Source organism: Poecilia latipinna, unplaced genomic scaffold (genome assembly GCF_001443285.1).
Source record: "Poecilia latipinna isolate Pla-1442-1.1 unplaced genomic scaffold, P_latipinna-1.0 Scaffold1056, whole genome shotgun sequence".
Lineage (NCBI taxonomy): Eukaryota > Metazoa > Chordata > Actinopteri > Cyprinodontiformes > Poeciliidae > Poecilia > Poecilia latipinna.
The window spans coordinates 22,365-42,183 of NW_015113672.1; the positions used below are offsets into that span (position 1 = coordinate 22,365).

Consider the following 19,819-nt stretch of genomic DNA (forward strand, 5'->3'; position numbering starts at 1 on the left):
GTTTTACAACATGAGAGTAATCAGAGTCTTAAAATCACAAAGGTGGGCCACAAAGTGTACAAATGGAAAAAAGTTTCACAAATGATGCAGGAAACAAGTTTTAATTTATATTAACAACATGAAGGGTGAACAAAAGTGGTTCCAAAACTGATCCTTGAGGGACTCCGCCTTCTGACGGGAGACATAATTGAACAGACTCTTTTAGTATCCAAAATGTTTTATTAATTGGACCAACAAAATCATTAAGCTTCTAGAAATATATTTTATACGGCACATAATGTACAACACAACATGTAGAAGTACATACAAACCTCATTATTCATCTTCAAAAGGCATCCTCCAAATGTCTTCATAAGGTCAGAGGTAATGTAGAAAACACATTCTATACATCCATCTCACCAGCCTGTAGCAGCTGCAAGGTTTTCTGTCAGTACAGCCTTATGTGATGTGCAGTAAAAATAAAATTCATAACATTAAATACAACAATAGCTGGTATCCCCCCCATGCCTCTGGAAGACGAGAATAATAAATGATATACAGAAACCTGACATATTAAGCCGGTTTAATGGATTTAGAACACACAGCAGAATGTCAACACTTTGGTCACATCTGGGTTTTGATAAAAAATAAAAATAACCCCCCCAAAGCTTAAGAGCTTCATTAAAGCTTTGTTTTACTGTAAGGAACTGTACTCTGCCTACTTCCCACCACTTGCATGTCAGTTTAGAACATACTAGCATTTTCTTCTCCCACCCAAAACACATATACGTACTTTTATTTTGCGGCCCAAATAGCACCGGTAACATTCAAACACAATGAAATGATGTTAAAAATTTGATCAGAACAAACAGTTTTTCACTGCAGTGAAAGAAATAAGGTCCACTTTGTCAAAACAAGACTAAAGTCAAGATTGAATAACCAGAAAACAGGTAAAAGAGATTCACTGAGTTTGGACTTCCAGCAAAGACGACTAGCTTTAAACTGAAGCAAACTGCCTCCAAAATGAGGGAATATTTTGGGAATTGCAGCTCTTTAACGTGGGAACGTCTGGAGATTATTTCAAGGGCGCTATTCGGGTTTGGAAAAGATCACAAGATCCTGTGATGGGAGAGCATAAATCTGAGCATATTGGGAAAAAGTCAATATATAAATATACACATTTAAAAGCTTAGTGAATATTTTCATTCTTTAGAAAACAACACCCTCTTAAGTAATGGTTAGCAGACGTGTCCTTTTCTCTGTTGTTCCCCTTCACCAATTTCCACACATTAGACAGATTCGCTACAACAGTAAGATTGCCACCACATATTGCACACAGAAATTTGGCCTAAAGACTTAAAAAGATTCGGTAGCTCCGAAGCATCTTTGTTTGGACTGATGGAGCCAAGAACTAGTACAGATCTGTTGAAAATAAAATTAAATAAACGGCTTAAAATGGCTTATAATCTGAACCATAGTGGTATCAGTTTAGCCATCGTCATGCTGGTGATGTTAGCAGACGACATAGGGAGAAACTTTGTGGTACATGTAGTATTAGGTTTGCCTAAATTCACCAAAACATAAAGGCAACTGGAAAATGCTTCACAGCTTAGATGGCAAATGACAACAAAGATAATAAAAAAAACCCTCCAGAATAATTTAGCTAGAAAAAAACGGAATATAGTGCAATAAACTAGTTAATTACCTCACCAGCCCTCCCCCACTTTCAAACTACAGTCATTAATGTCCGTAAACAAGCAATCGACTTATAGGGTTGTTCTCCCAAAAACTGTTTAAATTAGGATAAGGATTCATTGCAATACAAGATTCAAGTCTTCACTACAAGCCCTTCCTCCTTTTATCAAGGTTTACTCGATATATTCTGGTAAAACATCTTCCAAGTGTGTTTCCGGTTCTCTCAGTACGTCCTCCTCGTAGCGTAGTCCAACACCATGCTAGCAGCGCCGAGCAGGGCCGGTTCTTCCAGGTCGGACTTGACGACCTTGATGCTCTGGGCGGAGAACAGCGCTCTCTCCAACATGACCTGCTGCACCGGGGCCTGGTAGTAAGACGCCAGGACTCCGGACAAAATCACCAGCGACGGGTTGACTATGTGGAGGATGTTGACGATCCCTACGCCGAGCGCCAGGGACGCTGCAACAGGAAGAAGACACAAACACGGCTTAGATTTTTCTTCTAATTTTTCAGCTTTCTTCTTAATTCAAAGCAAAAATAAACCTTCACTGATGGGAAAATGACCAAAGCTATTCGCAAGTGAAAAAAACAAACAAACAAAAAAAACAAGTGACCAGAGTTTACGACCAAAACGCAGAGTCTGTGTTGTAAGTGAGAAAGCAGCAGCGTTCTGGGTCAGCTGACTGATTTTTTTAGGCAGACTTGTGAATACACTGCTGCAGTGATCAATGTGTCTAAAGACAAACACAAAGATGAGTTTCTCTAGATCTTGCTGGGACATTAGTCCTTCAGTCCTGGAAATGTTCCTCAGGTGGTAGAAGGCTGATTTTGTAACTGTCTTTATGTGTCTCTGAACGTTCAGGTCTGGGACCATCACTTTGTCTTCACTTGTTTCTAGCTAACAACTGAAGAAGAGTGAGGACTCTGAGTTGTTCCTCTTTACGTCTAAAGATGATAACTTCAGTTTTGTTTCTGTTCAGCTGGAGAAAGTTGTGGCACATCCACAATTTGTTCTAATCATCAATTCATGTCTTGGAAAGGTTCTGTCGGTATTTATGTACAGTCTATCAATTACAGCCAGACCAAACAGCTTTGCATCCTCAAAGGGCAGAGCTTTGTGCAGAAAAAATACCACCTGCTGAAAGCTCAGGGTAATTTTTGCACATTAAAAAAAAAATAAAAAAATCCCACTAGTCACTAGAATATTTTCAGAGTGAATGTAATCATTTTATAAGATATGTTTAGCTACGTTATGTAATATTGAACTTCAGTGAATGCTTTTTATTTACTTTTCAAAGACTCGGTTAAAGGGGATGAATCATTTTAATGTATTTAAAAGTCTAAATTATCACGAATGCCTCATTAGATCACGACCTGAAGTTCTTTGATAACTGAAATATTAAATAAAACAGTGAAACGTTTTTCTCTATCATTTTGTTCACTTCAATGGTTATAACTCCGATCATTATAGTGCTCTGATGTGTTTATATTCAGCGTCTTACTTTATTTCTAAAATAAGAAGCTTAAAAACGATTTCAGATGTCTTGATGGCTAGTTTTTTGTCAATATAGGTTTTTTTATTTTTTACAGTTTGCAGTTTAAATCAAAATTCTGCATATTTGATTGCGTGTCGGTGTCTGTGTTCCAACCTTTGTGCAGGACAGCATTGGCCTTGGAGTTGCCATTCCTGGCCGCGCTGATGAGGTGGGCGGCAGTGATCGGCTCTGCAAGCTTCACATCCATCCCGTCCATCTTCAGCAGCTCCTCTGGAGAAAGGAAGCCCCAACAGGTCACGACTTTTGAACAGCGCTGTCAAAAAGAAAATGAAATAGCAGAGAAGACGGAGCTCACCGTCGTGCAGTCGCTTGGCCTCCCTCTGCAGGGCCATTCCGGACGCGTAGGCTTCGATGCAGCCCTGGCTGCCACAGGAACACTCTGGGCCGTCCAGAGAAACCTTGATGTGACCCAGCTCAGCGGCGCAGAAGGTGCTGCCATGGACCAGCTCGGAGTTATGGATGATACCTCCTCCAATACCTACGAAGGCAAAATATGTTTTTTAAGCTATTAGTGCACCTGATACAACAATTCAAGTGATGAATTAGAGATCATGGTTTTAATTGTTAAACTTGGTGAAAATAAATAAATAAATAAATAAATAAAATCTTGAAAAGATTTCATAAATACAACACAATTATATGCATTTTCAGTTTTTTATTTTATTTTATATCCTAGGAAAAAATCAAGTCGTTACATGTAGAAATAAACATCCGCCTCACTTCTAATAAGGTTTCTTAAAGCAACTTTGGTCAATTATACTCAGTTAACAGCAAAAAACAGTTTGTAGTGCAAATATCTTATAAGACAAAACTCACCTACAAGCAGCTTTTCAGCAAGGTATAGCAGCTTGTCTGAAGTAAATGATTCCTTCATACACATTACAACAAAGTACTAGTTTCACTCACAGATTATCTCACTTATAACAAGACATTTTCTCCCAAGTATTAAATGAAAAAAATCTGCCAGTGGAACTAGTACTCTTTGAAAATCAATATCATTGATTTAAAACATAATTTTAAGTGAATCATTTTCAAAACTTTTCAGCTATATTTTGCTGAAAAGTTACTTGTGAGTCAGTTCAGTCTCATTTCAACAGTACTAAGATATTTGCATTAGAAACTACTCTGTAAGATTTTGTGTTTTTACAGTGTTAGTGACGATTCTCAATTTTAACGTTGGGTTAGTAATAAATGTGACATACAAATGAAGGTGTGATTTTATACGATACTCGCTTTCTCACCTGTTCCTGTGATGACGGTGACGAAGTTGTCCACCCCCCTGCCGTGGCCGAACTTCCTCTCGGCCAGCGCAGCGCAGTTGCCATCGTTGTCGACCCAGACGGGTAGGCCCAGGGCGTCCGAGATGGGGGTCCTCAGGTCCACTGAGGACCACTCCTGGATCAGCTTGGTGGAGTGAAGGACGATGCCTTCCTGCGGGTTCACGCGGCCGCCGGTAGAAATTCCTAATGTGTGGAGAAAAAAAAAGTTCGAGATTCCTGTAGCTCAGCTTGACAGCTGTTTTCAGTCCAGCAGGGGGAGCAGCTGCACGTTTCCATACCAACGCCCAGGATCCTGCAGTTGAGGCGCACAGCATCTTGCACTGCATCTTTGCACATCTTTAATATCAAATGCATCCTGTCCTCAAAGGTCTTCGGATTAGGCTCTGTGTATTTCTTTACTATGTTACCCTGGACAAAGAGAGAAAGGAGAAAGAATGGAAATTATTTCATTTTCACAATGTACAGTTAAAGATTCAGAAAGGTAATAAATCTACATGTTGTGGAAATCGTTTATCATTTATCGTAATACATTTCTTATAATAAAAAATTTAATTTAACATTGTTGCAAAATTTCTATTAATGTTGTTTAAACCCCCCCCCCAAAACTGTTCATATTGTTTGTTCAAAGCCTTAAAAATATGTTATAAAGAGTTCCATTCATTTTTCACTATAGTACCATAAAATATGACAAAACTTTCAGTTCATATCGCAGATTTCAGTTCACAAATTTTTTCTCTGCATGAAGTTCAAGCTCTACCTTTAAAAAAATCATCATATTAATAAAACTGGAAAAACAACTGCGTGAAAACAATAATACAGGTGCAGTCTTTTCCCACCACAGTTTTTCCTTCCACGCAACTTTCCAGGAACATGCTTTGCTATAGCACTCTGAACAGCAGCAGTTATTCTCATGACTTTTTGCATTAAATTACTGAAATAAATGAACTTTCCGATTATCAGTCTCTTTAGGTAACCGTCTCTTAGCCCTAACCTGCATGCAGACGATGGCCACCCTCAGGTTGGTGCCGCCCAGGTCGACAGCCAGAGCGCTCTGTGTTTCCAGGATGTGATCAATGTCCTGGGAGATGGTGTCTTTCACAGGAGGAAAGCAGAAGGTCTTCTGGAGCGGCTCATCCAGGTCGATGCTACTCAGAAACTTCAGAATCCGGGGCACCGCATTGCCATCACCGTAGATTTTAGAGCTGTAAATAAACGTTAGTGTCATTATGTTTCTTAAAAACTTACTTTTTTGATGAAATCACTCTGTTAACTACAAGCTGTAGTTACAAATGCACATGTTTATGTGTGTCATTTTGTAAATGACACGCAGGGACTGTAATGATTGTTTCAAAGACAAATTTCTTTACAAGTTGCTAAACTGGATCAAATTTTTACTTTCAAAGAATTCAGTGAACTTAATTTTCAACCCCCTCTAGCGAAGATCACGCTAGAGTTTCTTAACTGTGGTAAATCATAGGACTATCACGGTGTCTCCCTGTAAAAAGATGTGCCATTTGCTTAGTCAATCAAGTTAAATCCAAATTTTAAAAATATTTTACTGGATTCCAGCTTACTTAATCAATGTGTTTTAACTTAAAACTGGAATCAAATTTTGTTTTTAAAGTGCAGAAAGGTCCCAAAATACAGTCAAGTGGAGCCTCAACAATCCGGTGGGAAACTCAGGAAGTACCTACCCCGGATATCGCTTCCCAAACTGGAGCTCCAAAGCGTGGTAGATCTTGTTATGGGTGTCAGCGTCTCTGACATGTAAAACATTTTCACCTGAAAGACAGATATGTTGTTGCGGTTTTAAAGATAACGTAATGCTTAGACAGACAAAACATGGAGGGGGTTGATTAGTAAAATAAGGAAATGTAACTTGATTCTTTGTGAGGTGTTCTCTCAAAAAAATAACTATGCGTTAACATCAAGCCTTTGCCAGGTTGACAAACGTGGAAAAAGCATTTGCTAATGTGTTACATAATGTGGAAAACAAGGGTGTGTTGGAACCTTGTGGCACTGTGTGAAAGTCTCGACTCATGTTTTAACGTTCTGCTTCCAAAGAGCCAGACTGTCTTATAATCTATTAATTATAATAGATTATTACTATAATCTATTATAATCTGGCTCCTTTTTCATTCTTTATTTTGTCCATATCTTAACTATCATCAAACTTTTTTTTTTTTCAAATCACTTAATGTGACCTCATGAATCATTCAGGCGTTAAAAACCTCCTAAACTCCAAAACATATTCCAGTGGAGAGTATATTCATCAGATATATAAATAGGATACACTGGTGTAAATTCTCAGTAAACCTATTTAAGCACTTTGAAATAAATGGGATCTTTTGGCTTTTGTGACAGCCCTTAAAAAATAATATATTTTCCCCCCAACTTTTTAAACAAAGCTATACAAAAAAAAAAATTAAAAATAAAAATCTACATTTTAGCACCAACAACAATACAGCAGCAGTTGAGTATCGGTGTTATGTGCCAGAATTTATTAGCAGATTGTTTTTGGTTCAAAAATATTAATAGCAAGTAATTATTATACAATATTGTTTTTATTACATTAAATGTTATTAAAATGATTATATTAATGCTACAACTTGTTTTACCTTACTTTTCATTATATAAAGATAGACGATACATTCTGATATACATAGATATACATTCCAGATAGATACATTCTGGCTGAAGAGCAAAAATAATTCTGACATTTCATAAGTAGCAACTTGGGATCATTTTCCTCTAACAATTTTAACTGTTTAATTATTCTGTAAAAAAACAAACAACTTTTGTGAAACAAATGCATTCTTAAAGGTGTCACCATGGCAACGGCTAGCTAAAGCTAGTGAAACCTACCCGTTTCTCTGCCTGTTTGCCTTGTTCCCAGGTTGATGACCGGCGTGCCGAAGGCCCCAGCCTCCCGCACGCCACAGCTGCTGTTTCCGATCATGCAGCCGGCGTGCGACAGGAGCTGAATGAACTGTTCAAAGGGAATGTGCTTCACTGCCCGAAAGTTGGGGTGCTGCTCGATGCCCTTCTTTCGCATGACGCGCACCATCTCCTTACTTCCTGTTTGGGTGAGACGGATTTGTTTCAGTGACAGCGCCACGTTTCCAGTCAACTAGCTGCATTTACAGATGAATCTAAACGCATCATTTGGGTTCAACAAACAAACTGGTGCGCATCTCAGAAAATTAGAATATATTTCAGAAATTTGCTTTAAAATGTCAAACTTATTCTAAGTTCAACATTCTCAAGTTTAACTCTGATAATCCAAAATTCACTTTTGAACTAAATTTGAATATTAATTAAGACATCACAATCAATTGACAACACGCATATGGAGAGGAAGTAAGGAAAGGTCATTACTAAAGATGCTTGTGGAACACAAAGTTGTTTCTGAGGGTCTTAATTGAAAGTTCAGAGGAAGGAAAAAATAAAAATATGGCTGAAAAGATCTCTTCCTCCATCTCATACACAGTAATTCATGCAAAAGTAAACTAGACCAAGTATTGTGTATATACTGCACACTACAAAACAAAACTGTACCATGTAATTTTGGTGCAATATCTCAACACAATTGAAATAAGACTAAACTAACTTGTAAAGAAATTTTCAGCAAGATGGAGATTGCTTTAAGTCAATAATCCATTGATATTGAAGAAAAAGTACTAGTTCCAGTGGCAGATTATTTCACTTATAACAAGACATTTTTTGCCATGATATAAGTGAAATAATCTACCAATAGAACAAATATTTTTTCATCTATAATTTAAAACAAACTCGAATATCATGCTGAAAAGTTACTTGTAAGTTAGTTTTGTCTTATTTCAAGCGTATTGAGATATTTGCACTCGAAACTAGACCAAAAATACTTAATAACATTAAATGTTTTTGCAGTGTAGCCTACCTTAACATACCTTTTAAGTAAGTAAAACATAATTTTTCATTGATTTCATGCAATATTGTAATTTTCCAAAAAAATTTCATTGTGCATTTTTATTTATGATAAAAAAAGTAATTAAACTAACAAAACATTTGAAATATACATCCCTGCATAATTAATCAATCTAAATGCGCGTTTCATTTAACGTATATTAAATGCTTACAATAAATCAACTTTTTGAATATATTCTATTATATAATTCATGGTAAGACATAGGTAACTAACCGGCGTCGATATTAGGGAAGAGGATGAGCGTCCTCTTGTTGAAGGAGATGAGTGCGTCCAGCATCAGTCCATAGATTTTAATGGAGTGCTGGATGTCAGTGGTGACGGGGTGCTGCAGCGCCACAATGTAGTCATTTTCCTTCACCTTATCACCTGCAAAACCATCAGAAAGCACCTGATTTCTTCTGTAAACTGAAGCGACCTCAATCCTGCACAATATATATATTTTTAATGTGAAAACATAAACCTGCGAGGTAATCTGACAAACAGAGTTTTTGTTCTACTTTGACGAATCTCAATCTTAGCTTTATACCCTCAACTTTAGAACTGCTTCTATAAAATGTATTGCGAAGAGTTTAACCTTATCTGGTTTTATGGCTTTAATTGGGCCCGCCTGCGTGTTTGCTTTGAGCCGTAGGCCTTTAGCGTCTTGTTAAAGTATGACAAACATAGTCCGACGCTCTTGATCCTTATCCTGGTTTGGGAGAGCAGACTAACTCTCACAATAAAGAACATGCTTCGCCCCGTTTCTTATGCTTTTTCTTTTCTTTTAATGTTATAGTAAAACTGTTTGATCTCCTTGAATTTCTGTTTTGACTACTTCAGCCACACCTGCAGAATCCTTTGTAACTAGCATTATGCTAACCTGACTCTGCAGACTGCTGTTCCACTCAGCTCTGATTGTTCTCCTTCAGGAAAGATTTTTCAAATGCAGCTTATTGTCTCTGATTGTAGCCAACTGTATCCCCAAAGCAGAAACAACTTGTTCTTGGAAACAGTTAGCATTAGCTATATTTTTTTTACAAACATGTAGAATTTGGATTTATTTTGCTTAATTAAAATCCAGATTCATAGATCATAATGGGCAAGGATTATATCCCCAAATCCAACATCACTTTAGCCAGCTTTCTAACTAGATGACCAGACGGATTTAAAGAGGAGTGGCAAAAGCAAATGAGGTCGACTAGCAGAGTTTGCCAACTATAGAAGGCGTCATGGTTCTGCTTGGATACTGGTCTGTTAACATGTCATGACAGACATGAATCATGTCATAGATTAAAAGTCTTCAGTCAGAGGCGTCTTTGGATTTGTTGCGAAACTGACTGCTACTGGAGATCGAATGAGTTATGACATTTAGTAATTTAATTTCCTTTTGGGAAAATTAATATATTTCTGAATTGAACAAAAATGGAAAGCTGCCTGTTAGGAGTGGCAGGAGTTCTTTTGAGAAAATTATGTAGCCTTACATATAAAAAAAATCTATGCAATAACAAGAGGGCTTCAACATGTTAAATAAAGCATTTTGTAAAAGTATAAAAAAAATATAGAAACTTAACATTATTTGATTGGACCAAGTTAATCTGTGCACACCTAGCCAGCTTTTGATGATATCCATGTAGTCGTCCCGGTGACAAGTCGACAGCAGCTTGTCGTATGAGGGGCATCCGGCCAGCAGGATGCGCGAGTGGTCCTCACACATGGCGATGAGGTGCTGCTCTGCCATGCGCGTGCAGCAGGCATGATAATGCGCCAGCTTACTGATTGCGTGGCGGATTGAGTCGTCGATAGTGCCGCTAACCTGTTGAGGGGTTGAAGGAGACGGAAAAGAAAACACGTCGTTTTTAATTTTCAGTACAAACAAGACAAAGTTCACATTAAATCAGAAGATACAGCGTCCTCTTACCTCGCCTCCCTCCAAATGAAGTATCCGAATATTCATCAGTGCGGCAGCAGTTGCCAGAGCGAGAGCGTCGAAACGGTCGCCGTGGACGATCAGGATGTCGGGGCTTAGCCTCTGCAAGACGTCGGGGAGCTTCACCAGGGCCAGCCCGACGCTCTCCACCATGGCCGCTTCGTCTTCCCCTCGCACGATGGTGTGGAGTTTGGAGCCGATGTCGAAGTCATCCTGCTCAATCATACGGAACGTATTTCTAGGGAGATGGTGGAGAACGTTAAAAACTCGACAACCATGAAGAACGGATGGAAAGTCGCTCCGGGTTCTCACCCGTAATCGTCGATGAGGTGGGAACCAAGCACCACGACTTCCAGTTCAAACTCTTCAGGGTGGGATTTGAGCCCAAACATGATGGGAGCTAACTTGGAGTAGTCGGCTCTGTTGCATGTTGCCACACACACTTTCAGTCTCCTCTTGTTCTGCAGAAAAAACGTAAGTTCAGACTTACAGGGTTCTTGTATGTTTCACACAGTAAAATTCAAGCACTTTTCAAGCACTTTCAAGGTAGGTTTTTAATCTTTTCCAGCACCACTTTGGAAACAATACAAATGAGCTAAAAACAAAAAAAGACTATTTCAATTAACTATTTTTTGTAATTTATGACTGTTAATAATCTTCTAGGTAAACTACAACATAACAAAATTGTATGTTTTGAAATGTCTCTTTCACACACTATATTCCTTTATGTTTTTAATATAAACATAAAGGAATATAGTCTGAAAATATAATCTGTAAAAAAAAAAATGTATAAAATACAAGGGATATTTTTGAACTTGTCACAACTAGCCAACTCCTTTCATCCAGTTAAGCAGAAGCATCCTACCTGGTACAGGTTTTCTTCAGTCTTTTCATGGTCCATCTTCTCTTTGGTTCTTTGCATTCTCAGATAGTACAGCTCCTAAGAGACAAAGTCCAGAAGATTAGGTGATGGGCCTTCAGATTAAGATTTCTGCTAAAGCAGGTTAATCATTGTAGACCTTCCAAAGTCCAACACAGGGTCATACTCACCTGAGCCTTCCATGTATTCAGAGACTGAAGCATGAAAATACAACAAAACTCCACTATAAGAGCAATTGACACATACAGGAAACATGCCTACAAGCTTTATCGTCTGATCAAGCCTCACCTTCACTAAATAAAAATATATACACATTATTTTATTCTATTTCAGAGATATTGAGTGTTTTTGACAGCTAGTATATATATATATTTATAACTTCAAATCTTGACAGGTGATTCTTGAATGTGGACTGGCTGGGAGAACCTGTTAGCGTGCATTAACAGCTAACATTCTGAACGAGTCATGAATGCAGGTGTGGCAAACTTTCGTGCTCAGTCACATGAATAAGTTCATTTATTTGAACAGGTGTGTCAAACTCATTTCATTCAATAAAGGAAACTTGCATATAATGCTAGTGTAAACAGGCTGACAGCAGACTAGCACCAGGATATTCTGATACCTTATAAGAGTAAATTGTGAGACTAGTTTAAACTTTGAAACTTTCAACTTTCTTTAGTGTTTGAGCAGCTTTTTCAGTGTTACACTGACGACAAAAAGCAACAATGTTAGAAATCTACCAATTAATCAGCCAGAGGTAAGAAAATTGGCCAGTATTTCCTGAAAGTCCCAGTCAAATACCAAAAAAATCCTTTTTTTTTTTTTTGCTACTCAATCAATGGATGGAAACAAAAGAACCATTTAAGCAGATCAACCAAAAATAATTAATACACTTGTCACAGTTTAATAAAAATCCAGAACAGCTGATGAGCATATACTTTGAGGATAATCTTATAATTCCTGGATTTAAATCCCTCTCGTCTATCCAATAAATACATGAATAAAAAAAAAAGCAAAATGTCCTTCTCTAACTTTTTGTTGAAAGTCTTTAAAAAACAATAAATAATAAATCAGAATCAGGAGGTCAGAGTCAAAAGAAAACCAGAAATTGGTAGCGGCCAGGAAAAGCCTGATCAGTTCGTCTCTGAGCAAAACATAATCGCAAACCATTCAGAAAAAACAGGGGCTGATTGATTGATTTGATAGGGACAACCTTCAAATAAATAGGTTTAACTTGTTATATATATTATTTAGGACTTATAGCCATGGCTAATTTTCAATGCTCATGTGTATCATATTTATCTAATAATGCATTGCCACTTAACTGTTTAAGCAAACTTCAAGGAATTTTAGATTATTTTTTTTATCACTGATCCAACTCAGAAGTCTTTTCAGGATTTAACATGTTGAACCAGTGGTAAGCCAGTGCTGAACATCAAATGAAATAGTTGCAATGTTTTTTTTTTTTAATCATCATTGCTTTTTGCCTTTTTTTAAAGTGGGTGAAATTTTTCTCCCACTGTTGTCATTTGCGTTAATCCCTGACTGGTTTCAGAGCCGGTCTATGACTCTTGTGTGTCCAAAAAACCAGTTATTAACCAGTTTGTTCCTCCACAGCCAGAAAGCCACGTCATTCAACGTCTCAATAGGTTTGATGCTCCCACTGACGCATTCTTTAGATTCTGTGTATGACAACAATTTAAAGAAGCAAAAAAAAAAAAAAAAAAAAAAAAAAAAAAACGGTAACGTTTGCGTTATGCTGCTGAAAAAAAAGTGTTCTTAAGAACCTTGTAGTGGTCACGAGAGATAAGTTGGTTATCGTCCAGCCCTGAGTTCTTCAATGAATAGGGCCTTCAGATTTGGCATTTGATCCTGCTCGGAAATCCAGCTCTACTTTTCAGGGCCTTACCTGAGGCTTCAGTAGTCAAAACACAAAGAACTGGTTCTTAGCAAAACTCACTCACCTAGCAACATAAGCATGCAAATCTCTTTGGGCTTTTGGACAAAGCAGAGTTTTCCTATTTCCTATTACCCATGGGAACGTTTCACACCTGCGTCGATAGAAGACTCAAAATATTTTCTGTTTTCACTAGGGGTGCATCGATTGCAGTTTTTTGGCCGATTACCAATCTTTAAAAAGTCTGACTGTCCAATTGCGATTTTGGACTGAAACAATTAATTGTGATTAACTGATTATTGAAATAATCATCAACTAATTTAGAAATAAATTTAGCATTAACTGGAGTATCAGACTCAAAAATAAGGCCGTTTGCTGACAGAATAACATCCTCAAAGCACTAATTAAGCCAAAACTGTAAAAATATATATACATTTTGCATTTAAGAAAGAAAATAATCTTTGTAAATATGTTGTACTCCAAAGTGGCATAGTATTAGATTCATCCGGTTCAAATTCTGTAATAATTTTAAAAAGCATATTTTGTTGTCCAATTATTAATTGGTTAATCAAAACGTAAGTCCTACACTGTACTGAAGCTAAATCAAGCAGAAAAAGCTGAGCTTTTCACATGTTAATATTAGAAGGTTTTTTTTTTTAGATGCAGATGGATCCATTGCCATACATGATCTGTTACCGCATTTTAAGCCATAAAATGTTTATTTCATTAAAAAAGGAACATCTTTTAAGGTAAATCTAAAATTATATACAAAGGCTTAAATGATAAATCTGAAAAATGTGCCAATTGTTTTATCTGCTTAATCATCAGAATAGAATAATATTTGTTAGTTGCAGCCCTGTATATAATGCTGCTTATCAGCCAAAGCAGCGGTTTTAATATGGGCCCAAATTTTCAAATTGGTGCATCCCACATTCGAACCAGAATAAATGGAAACAGAGTGCAACACAAACCATTTCCTGTGATTGTTTGTGTTGCGACTACAGGTGGCAAGTAGCATTTGTAGCTATAACCTGGTACTGTCCATCTCTCCATCAGTGGTTAATAATGTACATTGTACACTGTCCCATAAATGAAAATCCATTCATAACTTTGTATGTCATGGTTTAGGTACAGGATTACAAACTGGTTAGTTCAGATAATTGAAACAGTAAGGCATAAGTAAGAATTAATATTTCAAAGATGACTTTAAATTATCAACTTTATCAGAACCAATCAACAGCCTCCTAAATTATTTCCTGCTGCTTTAAAGAAAAGTCATAAGCAAATATTTATCAGTACATTTTCATGATAAGCTCATATTTAGTGCTGCCCAAGCAGTTCAACACAGAGTATATTTTACAATATATTAGGGAATCACTAATATACGGCAAATCATATTTACACATAAGTTACGTTCCTTGACCGTTTTAAAAATATGTAAAAGCCACCTAAATAAACAACTTTTGATTTAATTAGATTAAAATGTGCCTTGCCAAAAGAGCTCTGCTGATTTAAAGAGCAGCTCTGTCACCAGAAATCCTGACTGAGGAAATTTCAACACCACAAAAGTCAATTAACCAACTCCCCTGGGTGAAATTATTCATGTCTGGTGTTTCTGCACACAAAACAATTGCAACATCTAAATTCTTGAAGCAATTTCAGCTGTCGTTCTCATTGGGATCGTTATGTGAATAACGGAGCAGTCTCTTTGGGGCATCTTCGCCGCTCTGTTTGAAGTCACGGTGACGACAATTTTTTACTTTGAAACATGAAGAACTGTTTTCTTTCTTGAACCTTGGCGAGTTCAGAAGTCGCTGTACTCGCCTGTCAACATAGGGATTGTTATTAAAATCTTCCACCCACCCGATTCGCCTGCTTTTTTGTTACAGCTGTACAACCGGACGGACAAATCGAACTCACAAGTATGTTTTATTTTTTTCCCCCCACCTGTGTGCATAAAGTATCAGATCACTAAAGCACCTGCTTTAGTAAAATCACACATTAGCTAGATCTAAATCTACTGCTTTAAACAAATTCTACTTTTGTGCATCGTTTAGTTTAAGATTTGAAGATCAAATGAAAAGGGGGAAAAAAACTTGAGCTTCCAACGTGGATGTGAAGTCAGCCATGGCAGGAAAAAGGCTCATGTTCTCTTATCTTTATGGCAATATTGCCGGTCGCCTTGTTAACCCTGACCGACGTGGTTTCATTTTCATACATGAACGCGGTTTGGTACTCATTCTGAAACAATCTAAGCGTTTGAAAGCTTTACCAGCTGGTGTTTGTAGATACCGCGTGAAATGATGTGTAACATCAGTTTGCAGTACCATCTATGAATACTGACAGACTGTTGCATAAAACAGATTGTACACTTGCTACTACTAAGAAATATTTATGCTGTGCTAACAAGACAACTCGGCACACCTCTGAAATAAAAGTAACTCGCCGTTGTGGTTGTGGAAAATAAATGCCCGTGTGTGCTTTTTTTTTTTTGAACCAGTCGAGAATCATCTTCAACCCCAGTCCCCATCAAAACCAGTTAGACTGGCATCTTAGACTCAGAAACGCAGCGGCTTCCACTCGAGCATCACAAGACAACATCAGCAGCCGACGGTGTGACATGGGGGCAGGGATGCATGCGAGAAGCAAGAGATGACACAGCAGCCGAAGCAGACGTACACACCACAGATACGAACAGGCAAAACGGGTAAAAGTGAGAGTGAAGAAGCTTAAAAAAGAACCGCAACATTAAAAAAAAAAAAAAAAAAAAAGGCTGTCTGACTCACATGAGGGTTTCTATTCAAAGCACCGGGCTGCTTTTCCATCTTCCACATGCTCTGATTAGGAGCTAAAAAAAAAAAAAAATCCCCTCTAGGCTTCTTTTTTTTCTATTCAATCCTCTTTTTTATCACAACATTAAGCAGCAGAGGGAGAGCAAGCACCAACCAGCAAACACAAGAGGAGAAAGAAAGGGAGAAAGGTTTGGTGACAGAGACATGGAGCCGGAGGGGGGGCGGAGCGGCGTGTGTCGAATGCAGGGCAACGGCTCGAGCCGTGGCTCGTGATTGGACGAGCACGAGGAAGACGAAGCAGCAGCACACGTTCCAGGCAGACAGGAAAGCAGAAAAGAACAGTCGCTCCTCTTTCATTCATCTAAATTAAGCCCTTAGATTTTGGGTTACTTGTTAATCTAAGTTCACAGAAAGTAACTATCTTACATCAAACCATTCTGATTCTAAATGAGCAATTTATACCCAAAAGAAAAATGATTGTGATGTGATTCATATCCTCCCCAAACATGCTGAACATATTAGGCAGATAACAGCTGACGACGTGTCACTCCATGTGCGACATTAGGGAACGCCATCAGCTCTGCAAACGAAGCTGAGCAAACTGTTGATACGGTAGCGACATCCTGGTCTAACTCCCCCTGAAAAAAGTAGTTACTGTGATATCAAAGTACACAAAAGAGTCGCTTCCATGTCAAGCTACTTCGATGAAGTAAAAAGGCAAACAAAGCCATGGGCCGTGAACTGTGCACCCATCAGTGTTCTGGCATTTTCCACAGCATTACTGGGAAACCTACAATTGTTTTTCAGCTCAACTTACAGCTGCTCTACCTCATCCAAGCTGTTTTGTATTCTTCTCTTTTTAACTTTGCATCTTTTCATACCACTACAGATTTTTGGAAATGGTACAAGTTCTTTGTAACCTTGGCAGAGTGAGATTGTTGGTCTTTCAACCAACAAATTTGAGGTGGGCCTCAAGTCTGAGTTTGGAGGGTCTCTGTGCCATCACCCTCATCTTTACCCTGAATATCAGGACTCCAAAATATTATTTTATTTCCAGTAAGAGGAAATGTGTTGGCACAATTGAAATATTACTTTAAATTAGAAGTGATACAATTTTTTTCAGTTCTGATACAATACTGAAATTGCAGGTTTCAGCACTGGTCGATACTGATATTGACCCAATATGATTTCAGCACAAAAAATCGAACAGTCCAATTTGAATTATTCTAGTGGAAGATCAATTTACAGCTGTACGCGCTGCATCACTAACTCTCCAAAGACCAGAATGAAAGTTCTCAAAACATTCCCAACTTCAGCCTTGATCCAAAGTCAACAGTATCTGCAGAGTGATAATACACACCAGGTATTGTTCTGTTGGGGTTTCTCATGAAGGAACAGAGAGTCTATCAGTAGAGGAGATGTATTATGTCTGGCTAAGTGTAGGAAACAAGATGAGAGGTTATGTTTAAAGACTGCGAGAGAGCACTGTAGCATACACCAGGATTTCAATCACAACTAATTACTATTTTTTTGTTATTTGTAGCTACTTCCTCTGTAGATAATTTTACAGGACATATTGAAATACATGACAGTAAAATAGCTTTATGTAGATATCTTTATGTACGTAAAGATAAAATATCTTTATGTAGCGTCAGGATTTAATTTAATTTTATTTTTTTTAAGAGCTGTGACAGCTTAATGGAGTCGCCTAGAAAGCTAAAGACAAATCATTTATTTCGGACAAGTTGGACATGCAAAAAACAAAACAAAAAAACAACAACAACGGTTGATTAGAATCAATTAAGCAGAACATACATCAAACAGCAGTTTACTTGAATAAAGTATTTGGAGTTTGTTGGTAGCCATTTCCAAAAATGTTGCTTTTTATTAGAAGAAAGTTTTATTTATTTTTTTACAATATAAAAAAGGCCCTTGAACTGCCTCCTATAGATCAGATGCAAAGGATATGTGGTATTTAAAAACACAACTAAGTTTTTTGTGTTTTCATGTTTGTAATGGAAAGTCTATGAATCTTGACTGGGGAGTGTTCTTTCAAAACTCATTACTTAATTAGGCATAGTTTATTTTGATTATGTCACTGAAACCTGAATAAAGAACTACACACTGCGTTGTAACTTGTATGGGTGACTGTGATGACTTGATCTTTAAAGAGTGTAATCTATTCTGCCGTCATGTGCTGGGTCAGCATCAGAACCACTGACTTAAAAAGGCTAAACAACCTGATAAAGGAGGCTGGTTCTGTTCTGGTGGGGATGGCAGTAGAACCTCTGAAGGAGGATTATTCATAAAATCAAGAAAATAAAAGACACCCTCAAGATTCCTCACCTCAAGTCAGGGGCTTCTTCAGAACTGATGTAATACAGACTGCTACAGGAGATCCATCCTGCTCATTCATCAGCACTGAACTTAATTTAATCGAATCTGTAGATGCATAAAAATACTGTTTTTGAACAGGTAATTTCTCCACTACATCAATTCACTCAATCAGATTATTTGTTTTAATAGATCAAACTAATAAACAGAGTATTTTATGCTATGACACCACTTCAGGCGTTAATTAAATCATTTCACTTTCGAAGTTACTCTACTTTTTTTAAACTGCACCAGTAACATGTATTTTATTTAGAAGTAGGTGTGTGTAATAATCCGGTTAAAAACTTAAACGTCTTTCTGCTGTTAACTTCTAATGCCATCTATTGTTCCTCCATCAGACGACCACACGTTGGGGGTATCTCCGAGTTGCAATTTCACCCACTGCTAACACCTAACACTAAATCAAGTCAAGGATTTCCTGAAACGATTTCACTTTACCGACCAGATAAATTCTTATTTTCTCACTTTCTTATTTTGCTGGTTTTGTCGCAACCGCTCTGGCAGTTCTACTCAATGGCGTTAAGCTATTATCAGCTAGCTTGTTGGAGGAGTAAACAAAAGATAACTAGGTCCGCGAAATTAGACCTTTTACAGTCTAACCACTCCTCCTGTGACGGACACGTTGGCCAAAAACCATCTTCACTCACTGACTGGATGTTTCGCAGTGGCCTGTGCTTAGCTTATGTGGACTCTGGCTAGCATAGTCCACATAAGTTCGTTAAAGTTTCGATGTTTTGGGATACATGGTGTTGTATACCGGCGGAGTTTCAAATGTAATGAGGTTTACCTTAAACTAGAGGCGTTGTGAGTACTTCAGGTTAAAGTCATCGATTGTTAGGTTCACTCGGTCCTCTGAGGCGAGTTTTCAGATAACAGCCAACATGAACATGCTGCAGTAGTACAGTAGTCGAGGAGGTTTTTCCCTTAATTTCCCGAACAGTTCTCGAAGCTAAACCGGACATTCGAGGTGTGAGCTTTCAGAATAAAAGACCCCTGACTAGGCGTTTTCTTTGTGTCTGCCGGTAAAAAAGCAAACCTTACTATCAGAGCCCCAATCAGCTTATTACAAGTCTCTTTTAAAAGTAATAAATGCTTTAATGAACCCATTTAAGTCATTATGCTTTGGCTCTGAGCCTTCTGTCCAGGCTCTGGCCTCAAATTTTCAGCCAGCTAGATCAAATCCAAGCACATTATATGAAGTCACAGTAATCCAGGACTTTACCAGAGTGGGCCAGTATGTGTGGTGCATAATCTTTAAAATTTAAACTCTCTATATTTGTTCATCAGCATTATTAAACTTTTGATAAATTATATTAAATGACATACAAATAATAATGTCTGCAATATTTTGGAGTAATCCTAAACATATATATATATATATATATATATATATATATATATATATATATATATATATATATATATATTAGACATATATTTATATATCAAAACACACCCATTTCTCTCTATAAA

General features: G+C 37.6%; 1 protein-coding gene across 7 annotated transcripts in view; it reads right to left on the reverse strand.

The window, feature by feature from the left end:
• Nucleotides 1-199: 199 nt before the first annotated feature.
• Nucleotides 200-19,819, reverse strand: part of gne (glucosamine (UDP-N-acetyl)-2-epimerase/N-acetylmannosamine kinase) — a 27,697-nt gene continuing 8,077 nt past the window's right edge. Inside the window, exons 1-16 of one of the 7 annotated variants that reach the window (XM_015051610.1) lie at nt 19,134-19,293; nt 18,299-18,394; nt 11,434-11,457; nt 11,249-11,323; nt 10,696-10,844; nt 10,375-10,621; nt 10,062-10,269; nt 8,691-8,843; nt 7,376-7,588; nt 6,205-6,292; nt 5,502-5,712; nt 4,789-4,918; nt 4,472-4,693; nt 3,526-3,708; nt 3,324-3,440; nt 200-2,133 (exon numbers count right to left, since the gene is read on the reverse strand). In XM_015051610.1, the coding sequence (XP_014907096.1) occupies nt 1,898-2,133; nt 3,324-3,440; nt 3,526-3,708; nt 4,472-4,693; nt 4,789-4,918; nt 5,502-5,712; nt 6,205-6,292; nt 7,376-7,588; nt 8,691-8,843; nt 10,062-10,269; nt 10,375-10,621; nt 10,696-10,844; nt 11,249-11,305 (2,214 nt within the window). In that variant the 5' untranslated portion in view covers nt 11,306-11,323; nt 11,434-11,457; nt 18,299-18,394; nt 19,134-19,293 and the 3' untranslated portion in view covers nt 200-1,897. Of the gene's footprint in view, nt 2,134-3,323; nt 3,441-3,525; nt 3,709-4,471; nt 4,694-4,788; nt 4,919-5,501; nt 5,713-6,204; nt 6,293-7,375; nt 7,589-8,690; nt 8,844-10,061; nt 10,270-10,374; nt 10,622-10,695; nt 10,845-11,248; nt 11,324-11,433; nt 11,458-15,946; nt 17,119-18,298; nt 18,395-19,133; nt 19,294-19,819 lie in introns of those variants that run through there. The other 6 variants (XM_015051609.1, XM_015051613.1, XM_015051607.1 and 3 more) reach the window with 6 other exon arrangements.